The sequence below is a fragment of the Acanthaster planci genome, linkage group LG01, assembly GCF_054643075.1.
Source record: "Acanthaster planci isolate LZ-2023a linkage group LG01, COTS_SCS, whole genome shotgun sequence".
Lineage (NCBI taxonomy): Eukaryota > Metazoa > Echinodermata > Asteroidea > Valvatida > Acanthasteridae > Acanthaster > Acanthaster planci.
In genome coordinates, this window is record NC_141777.1 from 37,849,409 (window position 1) to 37,873,346 (window position 23,938).

Genomic DNA, 23,938 nt, shown 5'->3' on the forward strand with positions numbered 1-23,938 from the left:
TGACAACATCATCATGGGGGTCTCTTCCAAGATGATACTGTTTCGAAGATTATGAAAGCTGCAGGTTGGAAGAACCTCTCAACCTGCACATCCTGGTATTTGCGGGACGTCCAGCATTCAAATGCACACTCAGCAACCAGAGGAGCTCGGCGAACAGCTAGAACTTCCTCTCGAGGACTTCAGGTTCACAATTCCCAGGTAAGTCTTAATTAAAAGGCACGTAATTAGAAGCAGAAGTTGTGTTTTCCTAAATATATGGTTTTTTTATTTCAACTCCATCTCCAAAATACCACTTTCCCCCAACATCCCAGACAACATTGGACAAGTCTTTTGAAAGACTGTAAACTCACTATGAACTGATATTAACTACAGATAAACACAACAGTCTCTATATAGCTCTATCTGTTATGAAATGTATCAATCAAAATGACTATTTTATGTACAAATTTCAGAGCCTGTCCATTTCAAATGTGACACGGCTAATAAAGGTCAATGCAATCTCAGCTTGCTCTTACTGGTGTCTCGCATCAAATCACAGGTCTAGTTTCTACTGTATTCTGATGGCTGCCAATATACGTTGTGATGTCAACTCTCCACATAGTCTTTAAAATTTAAGTGAAATTTCTCTTTTTTCTTAGCTTTGACTGGCTCGTCAACCGTATGCAAATCAAAGCATACACACATATAAGGAGACAAAATTAAGCAATGAAAAGGAAAACCTTGTTTTAAAAAAGCAGCGAACTCAAGCTAGTTAAACACGTACACAAACATCTGGACCATCTTTTAAAAATATTCCTTGAGGTGACTCATCATTCCCACATAATGCGTAATTGAAACAATCTTTAACACAAAAATATGAAACTGGAGAGAAAAAGCTAGAAAAGGTAAGACAAACACTACAGATTATAATATTATGTTGTACTTGACAAATTCATTTGACCTTTTAGGAGAAACGTTGCACCATATCTCAAATAACATTATAAAAACATTGAAGAGTTGTATCAAAAAGTCTAATTTCCTGTTGCAAAGCATGGCATGAATCCCTAAAATTATTTCAGTTTCTTCAGTTAGCACCTGTCAATTGCACCAGGTAGCGCAGACAGGCTTGCTCCTGGGTGGGAACTATGTAAAAACTAGGAGAACGGCGGCTAAAGCAACCATCAACGGGGAGCAGTCTTCCAACTGGCATTAACGCACCTTCCGGTGAGAAAAAAAGGAAAAATCAAAAACAGGTTTGAGAAGTTGTATTAGACATTATTTATTCTCATTAATAGAATTTAGTTTGTTTATTGTATTACAAAGCAGGAAATTTGGCAGTGTGAAAAGGCAGAATAACTAACAATCGAATCCATCCCTGTAAAATCAATTCGGAGATATTATTTCACATATTTCAGGCCATGAGTGCCAGTGACAGAGCCACCGTGTAACACGGCTGACCAAACCAACTGTTCTTTCAAATTGTCTGTGACTGGCACCATATTTCTTTGATTCCCCTGGGCTTATTCAAATGAGAAAATCTGTCCAGCAGCAAGACAAAACTCAGTGTCACTCTACCCGTAGGAAGCAGGAGTTCTCGCTTGGCGTTGATCTTGGTTATGCCAGACCAGTAAGCGCTGTTGAATTCCTTCTTCCATGTGTCACCATATGAGGGCTTGTCTGTCTTTCCAACCGCAATCTGCAAAGCCACGTGTATGTTGATATTTACCTCCCCCGTTTTGAGCTTTTTCAATTACTTGTGCATGGGCACTCAGCCTGAATCAAACTGCCAGGGGGATCATAGGGGCAACCATGTCAAACACTGCCATGAAATAGTACTTTCGCTTAGCAATATTTTATGCTACGGTATTACTTTTCTGTTATCTGTTGAGCAATGCCATGAAATTTGGCTGTGGTTACCAACTAAAATGGTTCCAAATATACTGTACACTTCTCCGTACAATCTTCCGGCCAGTATTTGCTGTATTTTCTGCTCTGACAGCCTTATGGAAATGGCCTGGTTGTCTCAAACTTATGTGAGGTATTCCAAAAATACCTCCCCCCCCTGGCAACCAAGTTGAAAAAAAAAATTAATTTCTCTCTCGCAGGCAAAAGTGAAACAACAATACGAGACGCCTTTTTTTCTTGATGGTTTGTTGTGCTTAGCTCATGTGTCTTTCAAGCTTACCTCCATTATAAGCAAGAACTTGGAGTCTTCATGGCCAAACATTCGTCCATTTGAGGCCATGACCTCAAATGAGGGAGATGTGTAGATCCCCTGCATGAAATATTCAACCAAAAAAAAAACCACTGAACACTGTTGGATACGAACCAACAAGAAATGATGCAATGATTATTTACAACTTCTAACTCTGTAGGAATGTTTAAAAATGACATTGGAGGCCAGAGGGTGAAAATCATTCACGATGAAAATTCCTGGGTTGAAAGGAATTTGTCTCAAACGTGCTATTCTGCTCAAACTATGACATACCTTCCAATGCTGTATCCATCAGGGGGCAGCCGGGGGGGGGGGGAACTTGCTCCCCTGATAGATACTTTGTTTCTACACAAATATTAATACAAATATTTTATTTAACTATTAGCACCAAACCCAAAGAAAACAATACCATAAAATAAAAGTAAGGATGTCGGGAACATCAATATGGCTTTATATATTTTATCTCCCCAACAGCATGTTGAATGAGCCCAAAGCTGCATTCACTTTTGATTCCCCCCCCCCGCCAAAGCTGGATACGCCGCTGATCCCTTCTCAGTTAAGTGTAATGGAAAAAAAGACACTTTTTGATTAAAATTAAAATATTGTCCATGCTTTTCTGGACAACTGAGGGCACTGTTGCTATGATGACACATTGCTTTTTAAACAGTTCTGAGAACCTCGTACACAAAAACAACAACTCAAACAGTTCCAGCATTTTATGTACAAAGCAATTTAAGGGTTATCCCTGGGATAAAGTAACTTAAGGGTTCTCCCTGGGATGACATCAAAGTTTTGCTCAAGAATATGGAAATTTTCATCAGCGAAACAATATCGGGGTGTCTCGTTTATAACTTCACACCAACCTGAAGTTAACGGAATGTCACATCAATCCTTAATCCTCCAATCTAGCCATTCAAAATTGGCTTTTCAAAGTAACAAAAATATCTGTGAAGTTTATCCTGGATAAGGCACTGAATCTACAACAGGCAGGTTTGGTTAATAAAACGTTCATTCTGCAGAAGGACTGGGAGTCAAATGTAATCATCCGTCTCTGGGCTTTTTACGAATCCTTAGACACTCAGCTTCACATGCAACTTATTCAAACTGCTGATTTCTCATAACTTATTTCAGTTGAGGCATGGTATCATTGTGGTCTCGATTGACAGTACCTAGGCTTGCACCTCGGCCAACCCAACAAGCAGCTGGAGATAAGGCCAGGGGGACAGGTCACTTGCGGGGCAGTCTACTGCCAAGTGGTGGACGAAGTTTCCATCCTCACACAAGACAGCAAGGGGGCCTGGATGCTGTCATATGGGAAGGGACTAGAAGTGGGGTCTGAATTCCCTTACTCCAGCACCAGCCTTGTTTCTTGTTACAATCTGTCCTTATTCAACACATCGCCTGCGTAGGGTTAGTTGGTGCCAAAAACAGGTTTAAATTTGTTCCACTGATCATCCCATAATGATTCCAGGTACATGGTGAATTATCAGGATTACAACCACACAGCACAATAGTTTCTCTGTGGGTAAGATGAACTGACATAAATATTTGCTGGCAGGAAACTAGGGGGGCGGGACTTCTCACAAAGGGAGACATGAATGACACAGGGATGACTTTGACTCAATGTGTACTGGTGTGGAATGGCTCTCCCACCATGGCACACTGGCTAATGGTATGGTCAATAGACTGTTCTTTACTAGACCATTAGTAGGGTCTAAATGGGAGATGTGCAAAATCTTCAAATCAGCAACATTGGAAGACGTCTGATGGTAACTAGGCCATACCATTCATTATTGAATAAATTATTAAACTACCAGGGAGATCCTCACTTTTTCACCACAATTTAATAATAATGATAATGATTTATTCATTTATAACGTGCAAATTTCATATAGATATGTTCAAATGCACTGTACAATGAAGACATTAATCGTGGAACAATGAATACATTTAAACATGGTTGAGCCGATGGCAGACAAGGGCGCCTCAGGCAGCCGCCAAACGACCCACATTCACCAACATCAGTAAACAGTAAAGAGGAGACAGTAAGAAGCAGGTACAGTTTTAGAGGTGGGAGGAAAACCCCAAAGGAATATTCTGGGTAAAACCCACAGAGTCAGGTAGGAACTGAAAACCCAATCCACATGTGGACCGGGCTGGGAATCGAACCTGGGACCACAGAGGTGGAAGGCGAGGAAAGAACTACCTTGCCAACCTGACTCCCCATTTCACTACAGTAGAGTATAAAACCATGTAGTGGTTCTTTCCTCGCCTTCCATCTCTGCGGTCCGGGCTCGATTCCCAGCTCGGTCCACATGTGGATTGGGTTTTCAGTCTCTACTTAATACCGTGGGTTTTGCCTAGAATATTTCTATGGGGTTTTCCTCCCAGCTCTAAAACTGTGACTGCTTCTCATTTCAATGAGTCCGAGTCTTCAAATATATGAATTTGGCACATCTCTTGGAAGAAGAAAAACATTATCTGTGCAAGTGGCATGTTAAAACTAGCCTTCCTTTTCCCAGGAAGAGAAGCCGAGGGAAAACAGAATGCTCTGTGGATCATTGATGACGGCTAGATAAAGCAGTCAATACATATTTGTTTTTAACACCCCTCCCACACATCCTACTTGATTTGAAGTTATATGCACTTCGGTTTGAATATGAAATTTGTTAAAAGTTTCACCAGCATTTTCCAACACTACTTCCTCACAATAGGTTTGAACCCAGCTTTGCTGGCGCAACTAATGACTATCATGTGAATACTCTTCAGCCAATCACGGCACAGAATCAGTGGGTGAGGTTTTATTATCCATGCTACTTGCCAACTAGGCTGAGGAGAAAAACCCTTGGCTACAACACTGCACGAGGGTAAGCACTGTGTATTGGGTGGGTCCATACAACCGCTTGCCAACCTTACCTCTCCAAGATTACAGTAGGCTGGTTTGTACTCTCTGTCGGAGACTGGTATGCCCAGCTTCATGGTAGACAGCAGGTTTGCTGAATTGCAGTTGTGCCAAAGCAGCTTGTGGTTGTCCAAGCGGCAAGACTGCAGTCGCTCCTCCTCGCCTTTGCGAGACATTCGGAAAATGGCCTTCACCTTGACTTTGTTATCACCTGTCACTTGGAGACACACAGTGAGGGGGGAATAAAGATATTAAAGTGATGTTTCTTAAATACATGTGCAGGGTACTTGAGAATTGGGATGTCTTAACCCATGCAAAATACATGAAATAAAGGGTACGGTGACACTGCTTGGTCCTCCAGTTGCAAGATGGGGTCTGATACCTGTTTGGGAAATTTTGCAAATCACAAATTAGAACAAGAAAAATGTTACTACAAACCTTTATAAACAAAAGTTGCCGAAGATGCACAATTTCAAAGAGCATGTAAAAACAAAATAACTATCCAAGACTTCCCCTGGGGATGCACAATTGTATTTGTAAAACTTGATTGAGTTGAACTTTCATTGAGTAAGTTCAGGAAACCCCACATCCTCAGCTGTGGTCAGAGCACAACAGATGTCTCTTCCCACAGTTACGAGTTAAGGTTTGTGCATATTGAGTGGATAAATGGTGGTGTCCCCAGAGGTCATCAACATAATGGAGCTCTCGTGAGTGGTCACACAGCAGTCTCCCAAGCAGTCATCAACAAGATGGAGCTCTCGTGAGTGGTCACACAGCAGTGTCCCAAGTGATCATCTCCATAATGGAGCTGTCATGAGTGGTCACACAGCAGTCTCCCAAGCGGTCATCAACAAGATGGAACTCTCGTGAGTGGTCACACAGCAGTCTCCCAAGCGGTCATCAACAAGATGGAGCTCTCGTGAGTGGTCACACAGCAGTCTCCCAAGTGATCATCTCCATAATGGAGCTGTCATGAGTGGTCACACAGCAGTCTCCCAAGCGGTCATCAACAAGATGGAACTCTCGTGAGTGGTTATATAGCAGTCTCCCAAGTGATCATCTCCATAATGGAGCTGTCATGAGTGCTCACACAGCACTTTCCAAAGTGGTCATCTACAATGGTGGAGCTGTCATGATTGGTCATATGGGTGTCTCCCAAGTGGTCATCTACATGAAAGAGCTGTCATGAGTGGTCACACAGTTGTTTCCTGAGCAGTCATCCGTATAATGGAACTCATAATGTAGTCTGCTACACGCTAAAGCTCTATGGGGTATCACATATCTTCTATGAAGTACGGATTTCAGCATGCACATCGTGCTAAGCAATCAAATGTCACCAGCTAAATTATCATTGGGTTTGAGCTATATATGACTGGTTCCCAGCTCACTTCTACTCAGCTAAAGAATACCCAATCAAGTACCTTCTATGCTTTTCTATGACACAGCACCTTAGCTAGGGGTTTGAATCCATACTAGATTGAGGGGTAAAAACTTGAGCCAAACACTTACTCGAATTGTGGATAAACTGCAGCAGATGTCGTTCCTCCTCGTCATCTTTGTCCAGAAGTTTTAGTTTGCAGTCCAAGGCACGATAAATGTAGTCCAGGGGATGGATTTCTGAAAAGACAAATTCACTGCATTTCACGTCAGCTGCCAGTAAATCATTCCACTTTCTCATTCACAGCCTTTCTGTACAGTTTTCTTGAATGCATCAAAAACAGAACTTTGGCACTTTGAGTTCAAATGTTTTGGATGGGGTCAATTTCACTGTGGGACCAACCCTGTTTCCTGTACATCGCCCCCAGTAAGATCCTGTTTAGCATCTCCAGGTCCATCAGATCAAAGAGTTTCTTTCTCTGCTTCTCCAACTCATCCCGGATGGTAACTGGCCGCACCGTGTCATGTGAAAAGTTCTCGTAAGGAATCAACTGGTGCAGATACTGATTGTTCAGGTCATAAAGCTGCGTGAATGAACAGAAATTACAAAATGGCGCAGTGACACGCCATAAAAATAAAAGACAAGATGTAGCCTCATCGAGGCACAGAATCACTGCGCGCTCATGCAGGTGCCTGCACATTGTGTTGCCCTGCCATTTTCTGTGTACTTAAAATTGGGCTGTGCAGACACGGGACACAATTACCATGGAATGTTTTTCTTATGTTTTCACCATCACAAATTGCTGTTTTATGATCTATTTGTGCCGTCTTGATTTCTATCTATAATCCATTGGCTGCTCCAATTTTGTGGCTATTTCCTTCATTAATCAAAACACTTGAAGGATTGAGGACTGTGAGGATTAAGAAAGGCTTTACTGTGAGCACATGCACAAATCCAATTATACTAAAGTAGTGCTGTCTTTGATTTAGAATGAGTACATATTCATTACGTTCCTGTGAGCTATAAGTTTATTTATTTCCTATATTTCAATGGCTAATGCCACCACATCATTGTGTAAAAGAAAACTTAGAAAGCTTGTTTGTCTAGACTGTTTGCAAATTGACAAAAAGTCTTACTATCAATTCTGTCATAAAATATCTTGAGCAGATTAACACTAAAGTTTTAGGATCAATATCAGACAGAGATCCCTATATAATGTAAATGAACCCTAATACACTGTCTTTGAACAGCAAACTAGTTTACCAAAAAAAGCAAAGAAAATAAATACATTTTTAAAAAAGAAACTGGCCAGCTACTCGGTTGTAGAGAACATTGCTCATATTACTCATTCAAAACTAGATGACAGAGGTTTGAAGTTCAGGTCCAAATCAACACTTTGATTTTCCTTCCATACAGAGATGTTGAACAAAACACCAATTTGTTGACCAGATACATTTTTTTCACTTCAGGAAAACAACCCAATTTTGTATCTTATCTTATGTTGCTAAAATAACATGTTTGTCCCCTAAATTATAATTTTGTGCCTCTTCAAAACGATAGATCCAGCTACATCAAGACATCCTGTCATTAATGAACAAACATTATTTTTGCATCTCTTTTTAAATTGGAACTCAAAATCAACTCGTACTGCAAATAGCAGAGGTGGTAACTTGTCAATTTTTGCAAGTCACACGTCATTTGGTCCAGTCGCAAGTCAAGTCACAAGTCATTTGATCACAAGTCACAACTCACAAGTGTTTTTGTCCAAGTACAAGTTAAGTTGCGCTATGTGTGATTTCAACCCACAGCCTAGTCTTGGTTCAAATCCCTCCCATATTCCACAATCTGCGAAATGAACCACAGAGGAAGGTGTGGATAATTATTTTGTTTGACCGGGGCAAGAACAGACTATTATGATAATCTTGGGATATGCATTATTCATATCACTTGAGCGATAATCAGCGCAGGTTATACAAACACCTTCAAACTGTCAACATGCTTCATGAAAGACGTTTCAAAACTGAAACATCAGCCAACATCATGTTTAAAATTTTTTTAAGACAATTTGAGTTAAACACTCACAAATATCTTTCTACAGTCTGGGGCAGTAACCAAGAACTTGCCATGCGTGCAGATAACCGAAATATTTGTCGCACACAGTACAGTCACGGTGTATGATGTCTCCGTTTGCTTTAGTACCATGAATTTGGCCAATTTCTCCCCCAAACTGGAAATTTACAGGATGAATGCTCAACAGATATCTGAATATGAGTAGTTGCTATAAAAGTAATCCATTAGCGTGTCTTGAAGGTGTGTTACAACCACCTAAATGCAGCAATGGCTCCCAAGGAAAGTTGGGGGGAAAACTATGAAAAATGTAAGCATTGCTGAACCAAATAAAGTGCAAGACTACTACAGCAAAGGATGTGGCCTTGGGCAGACAAGGCATCGTTTTAAGGATGCAACGTGCATTAAGTTGCTAGGCCTAGTTGAAAACTGTAATGGTTGAATATTGAATAGTTTTCTGACTTGAGTGGGTAACAAGTCATAATGTGCAAATCCAAGTCTAGTCACAAGTCATTTTTTGCAAGTCCAAGTCACAAGTCCAAACTGATAGTTACAAGTCAAGTCACGAGTCACAAAAATAGCGACTCAAGTCCAAGTCAAGTGACTCGAGTCTACAACTCTGGCAAATACTAACAAAGTCAGTGCCTTATCAAATTTGATTCCTCCAAAATTTACCATTTCTACAATGGCGAGACGTTGCTTGCGATCAAAATGTACTGGTCTCTCCTTTGAATCTCCACTATCCAGGATTAAGCTATGTTTGAGGCGTCTGAATCTAGCCTGTTTCTCTGCCAACTCTTTCCTTTTCATCACCTCACTGCAAAAACAGAAGAGTCAAGAAAGCTTGTGGAAAAAAAAGAAAAATATTGCTTGTTTTTGTGAAAATGTCGCAATGTGGTAAAACGTTCCACACCCAACTCTCTCTAACAGAGGCTGCTTGATAGCTAGTAATACCTGACTTGGTCCAAGACATCATTAGCTCTCTGTAGCACTTCTCTGGAAAGGTGGCCAAAGTTCATGATGGAGGTGTCAACCCCTATTTCTTTGAGGGCCTCCTCTAATATCTCCGGCTTTGTCTGAAAATGTAATAATTTGCAAATTAGTTCACTATCAACTTTCTTCTCACAAATCCATCACTAATTAAACAGCACCTCTTAGGAAAAATGTTTTTTCTCTGATTTTATGTGTCCAAATAAATATGGAAGCATCCAAATCAAATGCAGTGTAATTTGTCTTCTGAGCTCAACTATAACAAGCTAAAAAGGCTTTTTTCTGTTCATGCCGAGGTGTACATTCTGAATGTAGATTACGTCCTTCGGAGAAAACAGAGAAAACGAGGGGAACCCTCGCCCTGTGGTCATAGTGGACAAACCCTTGTGCATGCCAAACAAATTCTGAATGATGCAATCTACATTCAGAATTCGCATCTTGGCATGAACAGAAAAAAAGCCCTTTTTGGCTTGTTACAGCTGAGCTCTGAAGACAAATGACACTGCGTTTGATTTGGATGCTTCCATATTTATTTGAACGGATAAAATCAGAAAAAAAAACATGTTTTATTTCGAGGTGCTCTTTAAAAAGTGGAATAAGCATACCTATATTGATGCTTGGTGCATCATTCAATATTTGCTGAGCATATTGGTTGAGTTGAAAGTATGACTATGCTACAGCAGAATGGCTCTGCACTGTGTGATGCAAATATACTACATACAAGCCTTCTATTTTAAATTCCACCTGCTAGTACCACCAGGCCAATATAAATCAGTCAAACTCACCCACATGCGAACCACATGTTGGATTTCCTCTGGCAGTTGGCAGGGCACCGGTGACTCTAAATCAAAGCGAAAATCTCTGATTGCGCTGTTCCTCTTTGCTCTCCAAGGCTTGAACTCCATCAATGCATACTTATTGGGCTTCTTCTGAAAACTGCAGGTTTTCAATAGGTAACAGCAAAAGAATGGTTCTTTGGATAGATCTCTCTTATAAGACGCCATCTCTGTAGGAAAATTACAACTGTGTATTTGTGCCATAAAGTGTGTATGCATGCAGAGTGAAGAATGTTCTACACATTCACGCATACTGATCCAAATATCTTCAAACTGTGGTGCAGTCGATGCGCTTCACAAAAAATTGACGCTGTTCATGTAGGAAGTGATGTCGTTGGAGAGAGACCTATTGGATGTGTCATGTGAAATATTTCATGTTGATGCTTGCTTCAAATCCAACATGTAAAGTTAAAAAATAGGCTTTCATTTACAAACAAAATGATGGGGCCCAAATTCACGAACCTGCTTGACAGTCACCAGTTAATTACTTGCTTACTGCAGCAGAAAATTTTGCCAACCATAAGCACCGTTTTGTGGCGGTGCCTGTTGTAGTTATGCTTACAGTTGTACGTGCATAGAGATATCCATTGTTTTGGCACAACGTTAAGCAAGTTTTTCCTCCAAGCTAAGCGTGCTTTTTGCTGTGCTTACTGCTTCTCCATTAGGAAGTGGAACCTCTGTTAGCATCAAATCAGGTGCTTAGCAGCACCATGAAGTTGGGTCCAGGTATGAAAGGGGAGTCAGATTGGTGCAGGGTTACTTTCCAAGATGTCTTCCACCTCTGTGACCTTCGTTTGAACCTCCTCGTGGTCAGCATGTGGATTCTCTTTCCAGTCCCTACCTGATTCTATGAGTGCTCCCTAGGAATATATATCTCGGGTTTTCCTCCCACTTCTAAAACTGGACACCCCGACCCACTGTCGCCTTCCTACTCCCAGGGGCCATGAGGGAGAACCATTTATAGCCGATAGGGCTTTACCTTGGGTTGATTATAAATGAATGAATAAATAAAACACATAAAATAAACCCTGTCTCCCAGTTAGTTACTGTTCTTTGGATTATGCACTCAAATTGCTTGTGCTAAGATGATGCATTATTGATCTTACATTGCAATATGTGATGTTATTAACATTCATCTTCGCTAGAATTCTGACCTCTAATGGCATGTAGTTTTAAAACCACAACGGCATCCATTTAGTGCCCCTCTAGAAGTTAGGGTGACCAAATGGCCCCACCTACAAATAGGAGCAATTCAAAATATGGCATCCCCCCCCAAATTGAAAGGTCTATTTCTGGCTAGTGGACAGACATCAGTGACTACATGAATTCCAGCGCATGACTTCGATGCAACATTGCAAACTGATAACAAAAGTCGTTGAATGACTGCAGCATCCCATCAAGAGACAAAAGGGGGATTTAAAAGATTTGTTGTAAAAGTGGGAAATACACAATTTACAGTATGTTGGTGATGTTGCTTAATATCGACCTCTTCCCACAATGCAGTGAGCATGTTGACTTTAGCTCTTTTAAAATTTAGTGGTAATGTGAATTGTTCTTCCTGGTCCCCAGTTACGTAGCTGCAACTGAGCTCTGATGACGAGTGACTCACCTTTTGACATCTGCCCAGTTATTTCCACTTTTGGCTTTGAAGATCTTCTCAAACTCGGTGATTGCTTCTTCCTTCTTGCAAAAATATTTTTTGCCAGTCTCCCCACGGTAACCATTAATGACACCCCAGTGGGAAAGAAGCTCTACGACGCCAGCTGGAAGTTTATTTAACTGGCAAAAGAGATAAAAATATTATTAGTTTACTTTTGGACACTTATACAATACTAACGAGTTGTGCACTAATTTGAAGCATTGGTTGAAATCAAAAGGCAATTTACATCTCAACATGGGCTGTCATCCAATCATTATTAGGTAAATGTATCGTCATCATCTCTATCGTCCACGTCCGGGGAAACTCTAAAGCCCACTTTTACTGAACATCGGAATTTGCTTTTAAGAATACTCTCAGGTCTGATGATGACTTGAAAGCCAAGGAAAACCTGAGATTTACTAGCAAAGAGGTGGTGGCCAACACGTATTGATCATGGGCAAACAAACATGTACATCTGTGCAGTAATGGCAAAATGGACTGGTCATGCCAACCTGCACATATGCACTAATGACCAAAGAAATTCTTGCTCCTCTGAACTACAGGACATTGACCTTGAGTAAACTTGACAAAATGCGTCAATTTCCGAATGATTTATATATTCATATATTCCAATATTTATCCAGGGTAGCCTGAACAGCCAGGATTAATTTTTATATGGGACCTCCAATAAAAAATGAGCAGATAGATTTTAAAAACTAGAAACATTCTTCCTGTAAAAATTCAGGAAACAAGTTAAGCAAAAGTACACAATATCAACAGAAATAGCTAAGAAACTTAAAATGCAAGAAGTACTGGTTATAACAAACACAGATGTAGCAAACTAACATATGTACATGTAAGTGGGGCTTAAAAGTATTACAATTAATACAGGTGACTAAAATGTTCAGTCTTAAAAACAGGAAGGAGGTGTGTAGCTCTAAGCTGGACGGGTAGACTATTCCAGATTTTTGCCCCAAAGACTGCACACACAATAAACGCTACACTTATCACCACCCTTGTGGATGGGAACAACTGAAGCATGTTTCCACACGTCAAGATAAAGACCACTGTTTCACGACTGGTTCAAAATATAGGTAAGTGATCCAAAAATATGGGGGCATATAGGCATTGAGCTGATCTGTTTCTTGACAAAATCTTCAGTAATATAAGAAAACGAAAGTCCTCAGAGTCATAATGCATCGCAGCATCAACAGTGTTAGTTAAATCCCGATCTGAACTGAAATTTGAGTGAAACTTGTCAGCCATGCGCTCACCAACTGTTGAGAAGTAGGACAATGCAAGTGCTCACCACTACAAAAAGTGATAGAATTCACACCACCATGAAGATGGGTTATTTTTGTCAGACTCAATCACGGACATAAAGTCATTGCTCTTGCGGGAGCATATTTTTGATGTCGTGGCATTGCGCAATACTTGGTATTCATTCCAGTCAGTTGGTGATCCAGACTGTTCAGCTATTTTGTGGGCATGATCGCATTGGCACATCGTACAATTTATCTCACTGATAAGGCAATGATTTGCCTCGAATTCATTTACGCCTCTCAGGGGTATACGAATTGACAATGTCCATCAATAATGAATGCAATATATTCCAAGCTTCATTAACATCCTTGCAATCAAAAACCTGCCGCCAACAAACACTGGAAAGATCATCGGCAAAAACATCATTGTCTATACTCTTAAACAATCTAAAACTGATGCGGTCACAAGTATGCTTTGGAATTATCCATTTACGTACATTGTAGACAATGTAATGATCACTAATTAAACAGGTAAGACGCCATACTTAGCAATGAAAACGGGTTGAGAGGAAAAGTAAAATCAATGGCACTTTTGGATGACTGAGTAACATGCAGAGGCTCTTGAATGAGTTGTGTCAATTGAAAAAGATTAAAACAAACAAGCGATGTATTTACTGCTTGATTTTTTGGCATAATGTGAATGTGTTGGCGAAATAATTCTCATTCATGAGGCAGACCTGCATGCATTTCAAGAGGACCAAGTGCACTGACGACCAAAACTTGCTGTGCCGAATAACAGCTACACAAAATGTTTTTTGTGGACCCAAGCCTGTTTTTAAGTGTAACACCACACCAAAATAGGGAAACACATACCTGCATGCTGTAGAAGCTGAGATAACTCCTCTGCTTTTCAATTTCTACTTTGGTCATGCTTGCATGGTAGCGAACATTCTGTTCTTCATCCATCAGGACATCCCTTCAAAAACAATTCCAACTTCTAGTAAAAGACATAGTTGGTGATTCAGGTAATTCCGTGGGACGATTACAAATGTTTTTTTTTCTTCCTTGTTTTGACATGCCATTCTCGATGTAGCTTTCAATAAATAAATATAAACAAATCATGCAGTTCTTTAGTGATCCTACAAAATGGACAAAATATCAAATACCACAATACTGTCATAATCACTTTAAGGCCTCATAATTTAATATAGAAACATTAGACTGAAATTGAATTTCCATCATGAATGTAAATCCTCTGCTCAATCTGTCCCCATTGAATCAGCTCCTCGGGTATAAACTTGTGCAATTTGTAAACTGACTTTGGACAGAGAAAGGGGGATGCTTGTGGTAAAATAGGAGCCAAAACACGGTTCTGTCGCCTCAGTATGACAAACCCTGGTCGTCCTACCTCAACTCATCTTCTTTTTCCTCCTCTTCAGGTCTTGAGTCATTTAGTTGTCTTGCCTTGCTGCGTTCCAACTCAAGAAGCTTTAGCATTGCTTGAGAATCGCCGTCCACATCGGGCTGGGATGAGGGGAAGTCCAGACCGTCGGACCAGGCTGGGGTGGCAGGCTTGGGACAAACAATATTTGTATAGAATTTAAACACAGAGATGATTGGATATGGTCAGTAGTGTTGCAGTCGAGACCATCTCAAGGTCAGACAAATGATCAAACACAACCACTACACAGGGAATGCTTTTCTTTGAGTTGAATTGAGAATGAAAGTTTCGTGTTGGTCTTGTGATGGTCTTAAGTGGTCTAGACTACAACACCGGTTTCCAGCAATATACATGTAGGCTTCCATGTGTGAACCAAGCTAGCACGCTGTAGACCACTATCAAAGGTAGTGGCATCACTTTCAACTCCAAGAAAACGTTCACACAAGTCAAAAACACGACACAGTAACCTTGCATTGCTCTTGCACTAAATTTTCAACAATACTGCTTGAATTTGACTCAGGTTTTGAGAGGTACACATCCTTCAAAAACATGTCCCATAAAAAAACTAACTGACTCAACTCTCAAGTCACTTTGAAATGAGGAATTATAGAGATCTATTCCTTCGTAAAGAAATAAACTAGAAAAGCAAAAACTGGTGTATTTCCAACTGTGAAAAGTGGTTTAATGAACAAATATAATCAGCTCTACCAGTTTTGGCGCGTCAGCTCCAGTCAGTTTCTGAAGAGCAGTGGCCATCTTTCTGGAACCAGTCTCAATGGTGTAATCCATCGGCGTCTTGCCGTTTTGGTCCTGCTCGGACAAATTGGCTCCAACTCCTGCCAGCATTTCTAACATCTCCACATTCTCGTACGTGCCGTAATCGCATGTCTTCATCAGGTGGTGAATTGCAGTTCGGCCAAGCGAGTCCACAGCATTTACGTCCAGACTGCTCATGAGACTACATTTGGGAACTACGGATGAAAGGCGAGGATTGGAAATCAGCCTTCCAATGACTTGAATCATTTTCACAAATCCTGAAACAAGACTCCTGATCTCAGCATTGTTACACGAATCACCAACCTTGTGAATGATCTTGTTTCTCGTCTTCCTCATAGCCATCTAAAATAATGGTCATTTGGCTGCTAGACTCTATCAGTGTAGGAAAAAAAGAAAGTTTTATATCGCCAGATGAAAGAGAATCCAACGCATTCCAAACAAACTGTCTGCTATGTGATCGACAACTACGTATCTCACACAGAAAAGGACGTAACATTCCAATTCAAAAACTGACACATGACGGTTGCAGCAATTTTACACAGCTGCTGCATTTTTCTAAAACACGCATCGGAAATTTGTTAAATGTGGAAAGTATATTTCTTATGAAGATGAACAAAGAAATTGATTTGGGTGGGATCTGAGCCTATGACCTACAGAGCACCATACCAATGCTCTTCCACTGAGCAATCAAGCCTTGGTCTCTTGTTAGTATCTGTGTTTAGGGCATAAGTTGGATTTTCAACATGACATGTCTACATTCTGATGTCTACATCAGACATGGTGTTAATGATCAAAGCAGTTTTTACAGTGTGACAAGGAGCTGAATCTTGCATACTCAGCCGTTCCAGCAAGTTAGCGGTCCAGGGTAGCTTCTCCTCCTGGCCAGCACTGATTTTCTTCATACCGGCTTCCTTGGGATTGTAGGTGTGATCCATCAAGACGCGAACAATGACAATCTCGTTCTAATAGAGGAAAACATCACAGCCCTTTTCGTTGTAACATGTGCATCAACAGATCGGGTGACTAGGATTAGACTAGTCGTTACTGCATCGGTACCATGCTCAAACACATGTCACATGACATGCCTCTCCTAAAAGCAAGACAGGCCTTGCCAATGCACACCTCAAGGTAAGCAATATCTTCAGCATGCGCATGAACATGGTGCCACAGCAGTCGGCATCAAGTTTGAGTGTACAAAATATATCACGAGTACCAGGCAAAGTGAATGGCATATGGCTGTCACTCGAACTGCCGAATGAGGCTTCACTGAATCAGTCCACACAAGCAGGTGTTTATCTTGAACAAGGCCACCTAGTGACAGATGGAAACTGCACTATCACTTTACAGGTCCTACACAACATCTCTTGGAAAGTGTCTCCAATGAAAACTGTTGACAAAAATGTTGAACAAAACGTTCACAAACTTAAGACCAGTAAATGGAAATGAATTTGTGGATCTTCAAAGACAAGAAGTCCTGTGGGAAAAATAGTTTTTAACCCCACATTAAATTCTGATGACACACTCATTTCAAATCACACATTTGATTTCTTCCACAAAACTGACGTTAGGAGCCACACTTTGTCGGAAGGGTGTGGTTAACATTGTCCTGACAATATCCAATATTACAGAGAATAAACTTCTATTAAGAGAATAGTCAAAATGACAAAGGAAAGAAGTAATGCTAGAAAAGTGTCTGCAGAGTTTGGCTCTGCCCTTACCTGTCTCACAGCATGCATAAGAGGCGTCATTCCATTCCTGTCAACAACATTAGGATTGGCACCCTTCTGTAGTAGGAGCTTGCAACTCTCAAAGTTATTTGTAAGGATTGTGAAGATGAGCGGCGTGACGTCAGTCGTCTTGTCATTCGGTAAATTGTGGTACCAATCTTGCAGGGATTCTGAGCGGGTTAGTTTCTCCTTACAGAGAAGGTTGACATTGGGGAAGGCTGCACAGACATCCAGGCTTCCCTTATGCTTCTGGATCAATCTAGAAACACAGGTCATTCAAAGAAGAAACACACTTCTTTTTGACAACTCTACCACAAAACTGTCTACAAGCCGTTTCCACGAAATGTCACTCTACTACATTTTACAGTGTACGTTGTGCAACAAACTATAACACAATAACGAAAATCACATGCTGCATGAGATGTGCAGTTATATTATTTCTTGAGCATCCAGCAGCTGATTTCATGACAGTTGGCAGAGCTTTGCATCACGCATCAGCCTTACTGCAAAAATTAAATTTTGCGCTGCAAGTTACGCAAAAAATGTGGCCTAAATAAAGTTAAGCCAATTTCAATTTCGTGAAGTCAGCTACAACTACTGTCAGGGTATGGATCCAAATACATGTTCATGTAGAGGAGATGCTTGTCAGTGTCACAGTTGAGACCAAAGATAGTATAGTGATGCATAGCGGAGCAGGATGGAGAACTCTGCCAAAAAGGTGTTACCACCATGGGCACCATTCGAGTGTGTGCATGTACGTTAATGCATAGGTGCAGGCACACCAGGGGTGCGTGTTGTCATGGCACCTGTGCTTGTGCATTAACATGCACTGTTGGCTACCCAAATGGCGCCCATGTGATTACAACGTTTTACGCGTATTCACCGTGAAGTTCTCTCCATCTTGCACTGCATAGCTATACGATCGTTGGTTGGGACCTCTTTAGACAAACACATGGACAAAGACCTCTAGTCCGAATTCAAGGCATAAAGCTGATCAAGTGCATTCCAACAACAGCATTCCTTTGTCACTGTTCACCATCACATGTGACAGGTCTTGTGTATTGTCCAATGATGGTTTTAACTACGATCCTGATGCTTTTGACCTTGTTTATGCAAAGAAAATCACCGTTGTAAGGAAACCATCATCAAAATGAAGAACGGGATGTACAACATAGGCAGACTTCCAAAAGGAAAATACAACTTGCCAAGGGCCAGACAACGCCCCTACACCTCTAGTTGGCAGTTCAGGAAATGCAGAATGTGAGAAATGATTCTACGATGCACTCACTCGACAATCTCAGCAACGCTGTTGTTATACAACATTCCCCAGAATAGTGAAGCAACTGGTACCCTGCCCCTTTGGTCGGTGCACATGATACAGCTTTGAAAACTGACAGGATCTTTCTCTGAGAAAAAGATAACAGCATCCAGCCACTCACCGGTACAACAAAAGGTTCTTTCTTATGTCAGTCACAACTCATGAATATAAATGAAACTGGATGAATATTATTGTACTTTTATTGCTTTATCAAGATCTCACATGGTGGCCAAAAGGAGGAATAGCCTATGATTTTATACGGGTAAGAAATAAGTTACAAAAACTATAGTCACACTAGTGTGAAATTATTATCCACATTGGCATTCATCAATAATCAATCAACCTTTCAATATGAGTCATAAGTCCAAACAGCCACTCTTGCATTTATGAAGATCTTCATAAAGAACCTTGCACATTGCAAATCAGCAGGTACAGGTGGTACAAGCACCTTAATCATTTCTTGCCTTAATAATGTCGAATTTCATGAGGATGCACAGTTTAGTGAAGCAGGAAAAGAAAAAGCTTAATTTGCTCTTTTACATGCAAATTTTTAAAAAAAATTAATGAATATAATAGCCTTAACCCTAAATGAGCCGGGAAAGGGTATATTCCACCCCTTGACATTTTTGCCCCTACTGCCGCAGTGTATTTTTTCATGAGCTTAGCCTTAAAAGTTCTTAAAGTACCTCTTTGCGGTCACTTTGACACAAATTTTGTGAAAATCGAGTATCTTCTGTTCTTGTGCGGCTCCCATTTTTCCGAGACAGCTCAAACAAAACCATACGTCTGATTGAAATTAAATGCGACACTTGTAATGATAGAGTTTCTTTACATGCATGCCAAGTTGCAGCAAAATTAAGCCTGGCACAGCCGAGTTCTTAAGAGAGAGCCTTCCCTTTGGCTTTGATAAGATTAGTCTTGGCCCAAGACGTCAGTGACTGATAGCGGGTCACCGCTCATGCCAATTTTTTTGGTAAATTGGGACGCCCTCTAGCGCAACAGTAGACTAACCCGACAAGCTCACACTAGCGTCTTGGAAATTTTGCAGCACTGGCTAATATTATCCTTTGTTTTTTTCAACCAGTTTTTCCTGGGGAACCAAACTACAACTTTGTTGTTGACCATTTACCCTAAAATTTCCAGTTTTGGAAGAAAATAGGCCAAATTCGCAGTGCTAAAGCGACCAGCGACATCACATCGTGACTGTCCGTGTTCGGTAGTTCCCTGTAACGGTGCATACAATGTGCGTGTGATGATTCACAGACTTAACTACTGTAAGGTCTTGGAACTACAACAAAGCTGTAAAAATTATCTGTTGACGTATCTCACAGGCATTTTATGCGGAAATTTTCAGGCCTCTAAATCAGGACGCCATTCTTATTTTCAATTCTCGTCAATGACGTCATGAACTCATAAGCATAATTCATTATAAGGCTCAAAGGAAGTTAGCTGTTGATTGGTTTCCTAGGAAAAGCTGGGGAAAAAACATAAGCCAGTGTAGAGCTACAAAATTCCCAAGACGTTAGTGTGAGCTAACTTTGGGCTTTGGCTACTGGTGCAATAGTGGGCGTCCCAATTTACAAACAAAATCACGAGTGAGCGGCGATCTGCTATCAGTCACTGACGTCCTGGGCCAAGACTATGATCCTGTAACACTCTATTTGTTCAAACTCACCTTCAAAGATTTTACAAAATGAAGCGTTCATGTTGACTGCAGCATAGTGCAGTGGAGTACAGCCCCTGTAGTCAGTGGCAAATAGCTTGACACCATTGTCAAGGAGAAACAAGACAGTCTGAAGAGACAGAAAAGCACGGAATCAAATTGAAACAACATCTGTGGTTCAGCAAAATGATTACAAAAATCGAGTTGAATTATTTTAAGCACAGCCTTGAATTTGAGACAAGTAAAAAAAAGAATATGTTCAAGATGAAATTGCTAATACATTTCACTATTAAAATGGTGAATAAGTGTTGGCCTAGTATTTACATTTAACATATAAAAAGAGAGATAGAAGAAACTCCATTAACAATAGCAGAGCTACTGCTAGTTTGTCACGTCACCTTATCCTGAATGTCGGATCCCCCCACTGCATGAATGGCCAATAGGTGCAGTAGATTCTGACCCTTGTCGTTGGTCATCTGCAACTTGTCTGGCTTTGGCAGCTTACAAATCAAGTCATCAGCCAGCTGGAACTTCTGTCCTTCCAGGATGTCCTGACATGACAGATAAGAATGACGATGTGTGCAGTACTTTATGACCACAGTATTTTTTCAAATTGCTAAAAACTGTTAAACAAGCTAGCAGGGTTATTGGCCATCAGCAGGAACATGTCGTGTTGCATGCAGACTCTAAACCAACAGGAATGGATCAAACTCTCTCGTATCCAGGTGCCAGCAGATATTATTAAATGTTAATACACAGTCACATTGCGCATTGTTGAATAGAAAATTGACGGCGGTATTTATGAATAATTGTTTAAGACCAGCCACATGACAGGCTCTCGACCGACCAGAGTGGCTAAACTGTCAGAGATATTTATGAATGTGACGTAGGACCATTCACAAGTGGTTTATACGGTAGTCAGTATCTGGCTATTATGTGGAAGTTGTACCTCCAGGGCATCAAGGTAGGAAATTCCAGGTACCCCTCCTGAGGCTATCTTGTCCATGATAGCCAGTATAATAAAGTGCCAGTCCTCACGCACCACCTCCTTCAAGACGGTAGTCCTGGCACGTTTGTCTGCCTTTCCATAACAAAAAAACACCTCCTGGTTGATGTTGGCACCTTTGTCGATCAACCACTTTGCCACCCTGAAAATATGAGTGGGTGGTGAAATGAGGTAAAGTGAATTAACTTTCAAGAGCTGGTAAGTACCAAAGAGGAACTGGTGATGCTGATGTTTGAGGTGTTCATACTCAGCAGATTAATCAGGCTGCATCAGTTTTCATGTTTGACATCATAAAATGCACTGTGATAATGTCGGTGGAAGGGTACTGTGAGAGTAAGGGATCGGCCACTCCTTATTTGGGGGAAGCCAAGAAAACTATAACTCTAAATCAACCCAATCGAATGTTAAGTCGGAGTCTGGAACAATAACGACACATCTATTAAACTCAGGTTTTGACTGTGAAACCTCTCTTTGATATAACGGGTTTTTCCCTTACCCAACGTATGTATTATTAATAAACACTGTATGCTCAGTGCTTGTCTGAGAGCTTGCGAAAAAAATCACAAGCTTACTCGGGTGGGACTCGAACCCACGACCTCCCGCTTACTAGTGCAGACGTCTTAACCACTCGACCACCGAGGTTGCTGGGGTCGGCTGGCCGGTCCGAGTCAGGTGGAGCAGCAGGTACCGCGAACTATTTTCAAGATGTATTTTTTGCATTGGGGAGATGTTAATTTATATAATGGGTTTTGCCCTATATATGTTGGGTAAGGACAAAACCCATTATATAAATTAACATCTCCCCAACGCAAAAATACATCTTGAAAAAAGAAACCTCTCTTGATGTCATTTCGGATTTATGCAAGCCAGAGACTAAATCCTGAAAAGCATGTGCTGCTTAGCTTACGCAGAGCATCACACAATGGCACACCTAATTCCCCCAAAATTGCTGTGAGATGTCAAGAAAACTTTTGCAGTTATCACTCTGCATCAGTACCTACCCCTACCTTTCTCGTGAACAAACCATTGCCATTGACAGCGGTGTACATCCGTCCTTGTCCTTGATATCGAGATCATCTATTCCCTGAAGGTGGGAAATTGTGGTGACGGAATGAATAGGTCTGTTTTGAGACGAAGGATTCTATTTTATGAAGTACATTTACAGACATAAATCCCTTGCATTCCTTTGCGAATGAAATCCAGAAAATCTCTATAGTCTCTGCACCAATAAAAACTGTGGGTATCATTTCCTACACAACAGTTGGCTTTTCTTGCCTCTGCAAGAATATCTCTCAAAAGAAGTCCATGTAAGTTACACTGCTGTGCTACCCTCGTAAGAGACAAAATAAACCAGTCAGTCATTTTAAAAACATGCCTGAAACAATGTAATGTTTAGGGAATTTGCTTACGTTTCAAATGGCAAAAATAATATGTACCGTATTCAGTCACGTATCTACCACAGTGACCAGTAACTAGAGCCCATGAATACTCACCTCAAAGATGGATGGAATGGAGTCAAGGGCCCCAACTTCAGCAGCGTGATGGAGCGGTGTGCGGCCCAGCTTGTCCTGCTGGTTCAGTTTTTTGCCTTGCATGGCTGTGGCCAGCAAGGAAACAGCCTCCTTTGGATCAAAACTTTGGGTGGTGCTGTCCATGACTGGTTTGTCCATGCCAAAAGCTCTGGCAGGTGGAAAAATGTATGACGGAGATGAGCTCACCCATTGAAGCCAGAGAATAATAGCTGAATATCAATTAAGAAAAAAAGTTTTTCTTTTTCGTAGAGGGTGCAAACTGGAAAAGTACGCTTATATCCATGTGAATTCTCTCCTGCAAAAATGTTAGATATTCTCCCCAACACAAACGGTCTAAAAGTTATTTTTGAAAGATAATTTTTACCTAGCCAACCCACTGTCTCACTCAAAACAATTTTCGTTCAGGTTCCGGTGTGCACAAATTCCATCGCTGTCTCTACCGATTGTGACAAGATATGGTCTTTCTTCCATATTACATACCCATATTTGGTGAATGCATAATGGATGGGCAATCTGCCAAACTCGTCGGCAGCAAAGACGTCCAGTTTGTGGTCCAGGAGGAACTCCAGGAACCTCGTGGACCCTTCGCCGTCAATTTTGTTGACAGCGGCATGCAAGACATTCCTCATTTGGTCATCCACCGCATGCAGAGAAGCTCCTGCTGAAACAAGCTGTTCGGCTACAGAGACTTGGGCCTCAGAGTCCTCTTGAGAATTAAGAAAAGATGCATGCTCTCTTCAGATGAACATTATGTACGAGAGCAGCATGAAGTTGTAATCTCTATGACAAATGCTGATGAAACACACTGGACAGCAAAAGAAACTTGCCACTTCTGTCAAAGGCCACATATAAAAATCAGTCCAAAGAAATAAACAATTTTTGTACACAGGTATGCTGCAATACCCCTTACTAATCACATGCCCAGAAGCGAGTGATCATCTTTATAACAGAAGAAATTGACATGCGCAGCAACTTGGTTACTGAATCAAAAGTCACACACAAAAAGCACTCTCCACCAAGCAAAAATGACCAATGAATGGACATTTTAAAAAACCAATGACAAAGTGAACACCTGTTTTGTCAAAATGATGTGCATGAGTGGTTTCTGTATCTGCCATCCTTACTGACTATGCATACACATTACTGAAACGTAATGATTGTGACTTCTTTATTTCGTCCTGTGACATTGATTTCTGTGTAAAACTT

The 23,938-nt window shown here is 40.9% G+C and overlaps 1 protein-coding gene across 3 annotated transcripts in view; it reads right to left on the reverse strand.

Moving 5' to 3' along the window:
- Positions 1 to 237: 237 nt before the first annotated feature.
- The window catches only part of LOC110980545 (poly [ADP-ribose] polymerase tankyrase-like), a 44,030-nt gene continuing 20,329 nt past the window's right edge, over positions 238 to 23,938 (reverse strand). For all 3 annotated transcript variants that reach the window (XM_087137114.1, XM_087137112.1, XM_087137119.1), the window contains 23 exons: positions 23,213 to 23,438; positions 22,694 to 22,880; positions 22,208 to 22,284; positions 21,144 to 21,342; positions 20,593 to 20,745; positions 20,207 to 20,324; positions 18,502 to 18,619; positions 17,205 to 17,472; positions 16,322 to 16,448; positions 15,790 to 15,858; positions 15,418 to 15,680; positions 14,677 to 14,840; positions 14,142 to 14,244; positions 11,977 to 12,146; positions 10,317 to 10,467; positions 9,496 to 9,617; positions 9,217 to 9,358; positions 6,877 to 7,057; positions 6,606 to 6,713; positions 5,111 to 5,313; positions 2,165 to 2,254; positions 1,555 to 1,675; positions 238 to 1,197 (listed from right to left, as the gene is read on the reverse strand). In XM_087137114.1, the coding sequence (XP_086993240.1) occupies positions 1,064 to 1,197; positions 1,555 to 1,675; positions 2,165 to 2,254; positions 5,111 to 5,313; positions 6,606 to 6,713; positions 6,877 to 7,057; positions 9,217 to 9,358; positions 9,496 to 9,617; positions 10,317 to 10,467; positions 11,977 to 12,146; positions 14,142 to 14,244; positions 14,677 to 14,840; positions 15,418 to 15,680; positions 15,790 to 15,858; positions 16,322 to 16,448; positions 17,205 to 17,472; positions 18,502 to 18,619; positions 20,207 to 20,324; positions 20,593 to 20,745; positions 21,144 to 21,342; positions 22,208 to 22,284; positions 22,694 to 22,880; positions 23,213 to 23,438 (3,494 nt within the window). In that variant the 3' untranslated portion in view covers positions 238 to 1,063. The remainder of the gene's footprint in view (positions 1,198 to 1,554; positions 1,676 to 2,164; positions 2,255 to 5,110; positions 5,314 to 6,605; positions 6,714 to 6,876; positions 7,058 to 9,216; positions 9,359 to 9,495; positions 9,618 to 10,316; positions 10,468 to 11,976; positions 12,147 to 14,141; positions 14,245 to 14,676; positions 14,841 to 15,417; positions 15,681 to 15,789; positions 15,859 to 16,321; positions 16,449 to 17,204; positions 17,473 to 18,501; positions 18,620 to 20,206; positions 20,325 to 20,592; positions 20,746 to 21,143; positions 21,343 to 22,207; positions 22,285 to 22,693; positions 22,881 to 23,212; positions 23,439 to 23,938) is intronic.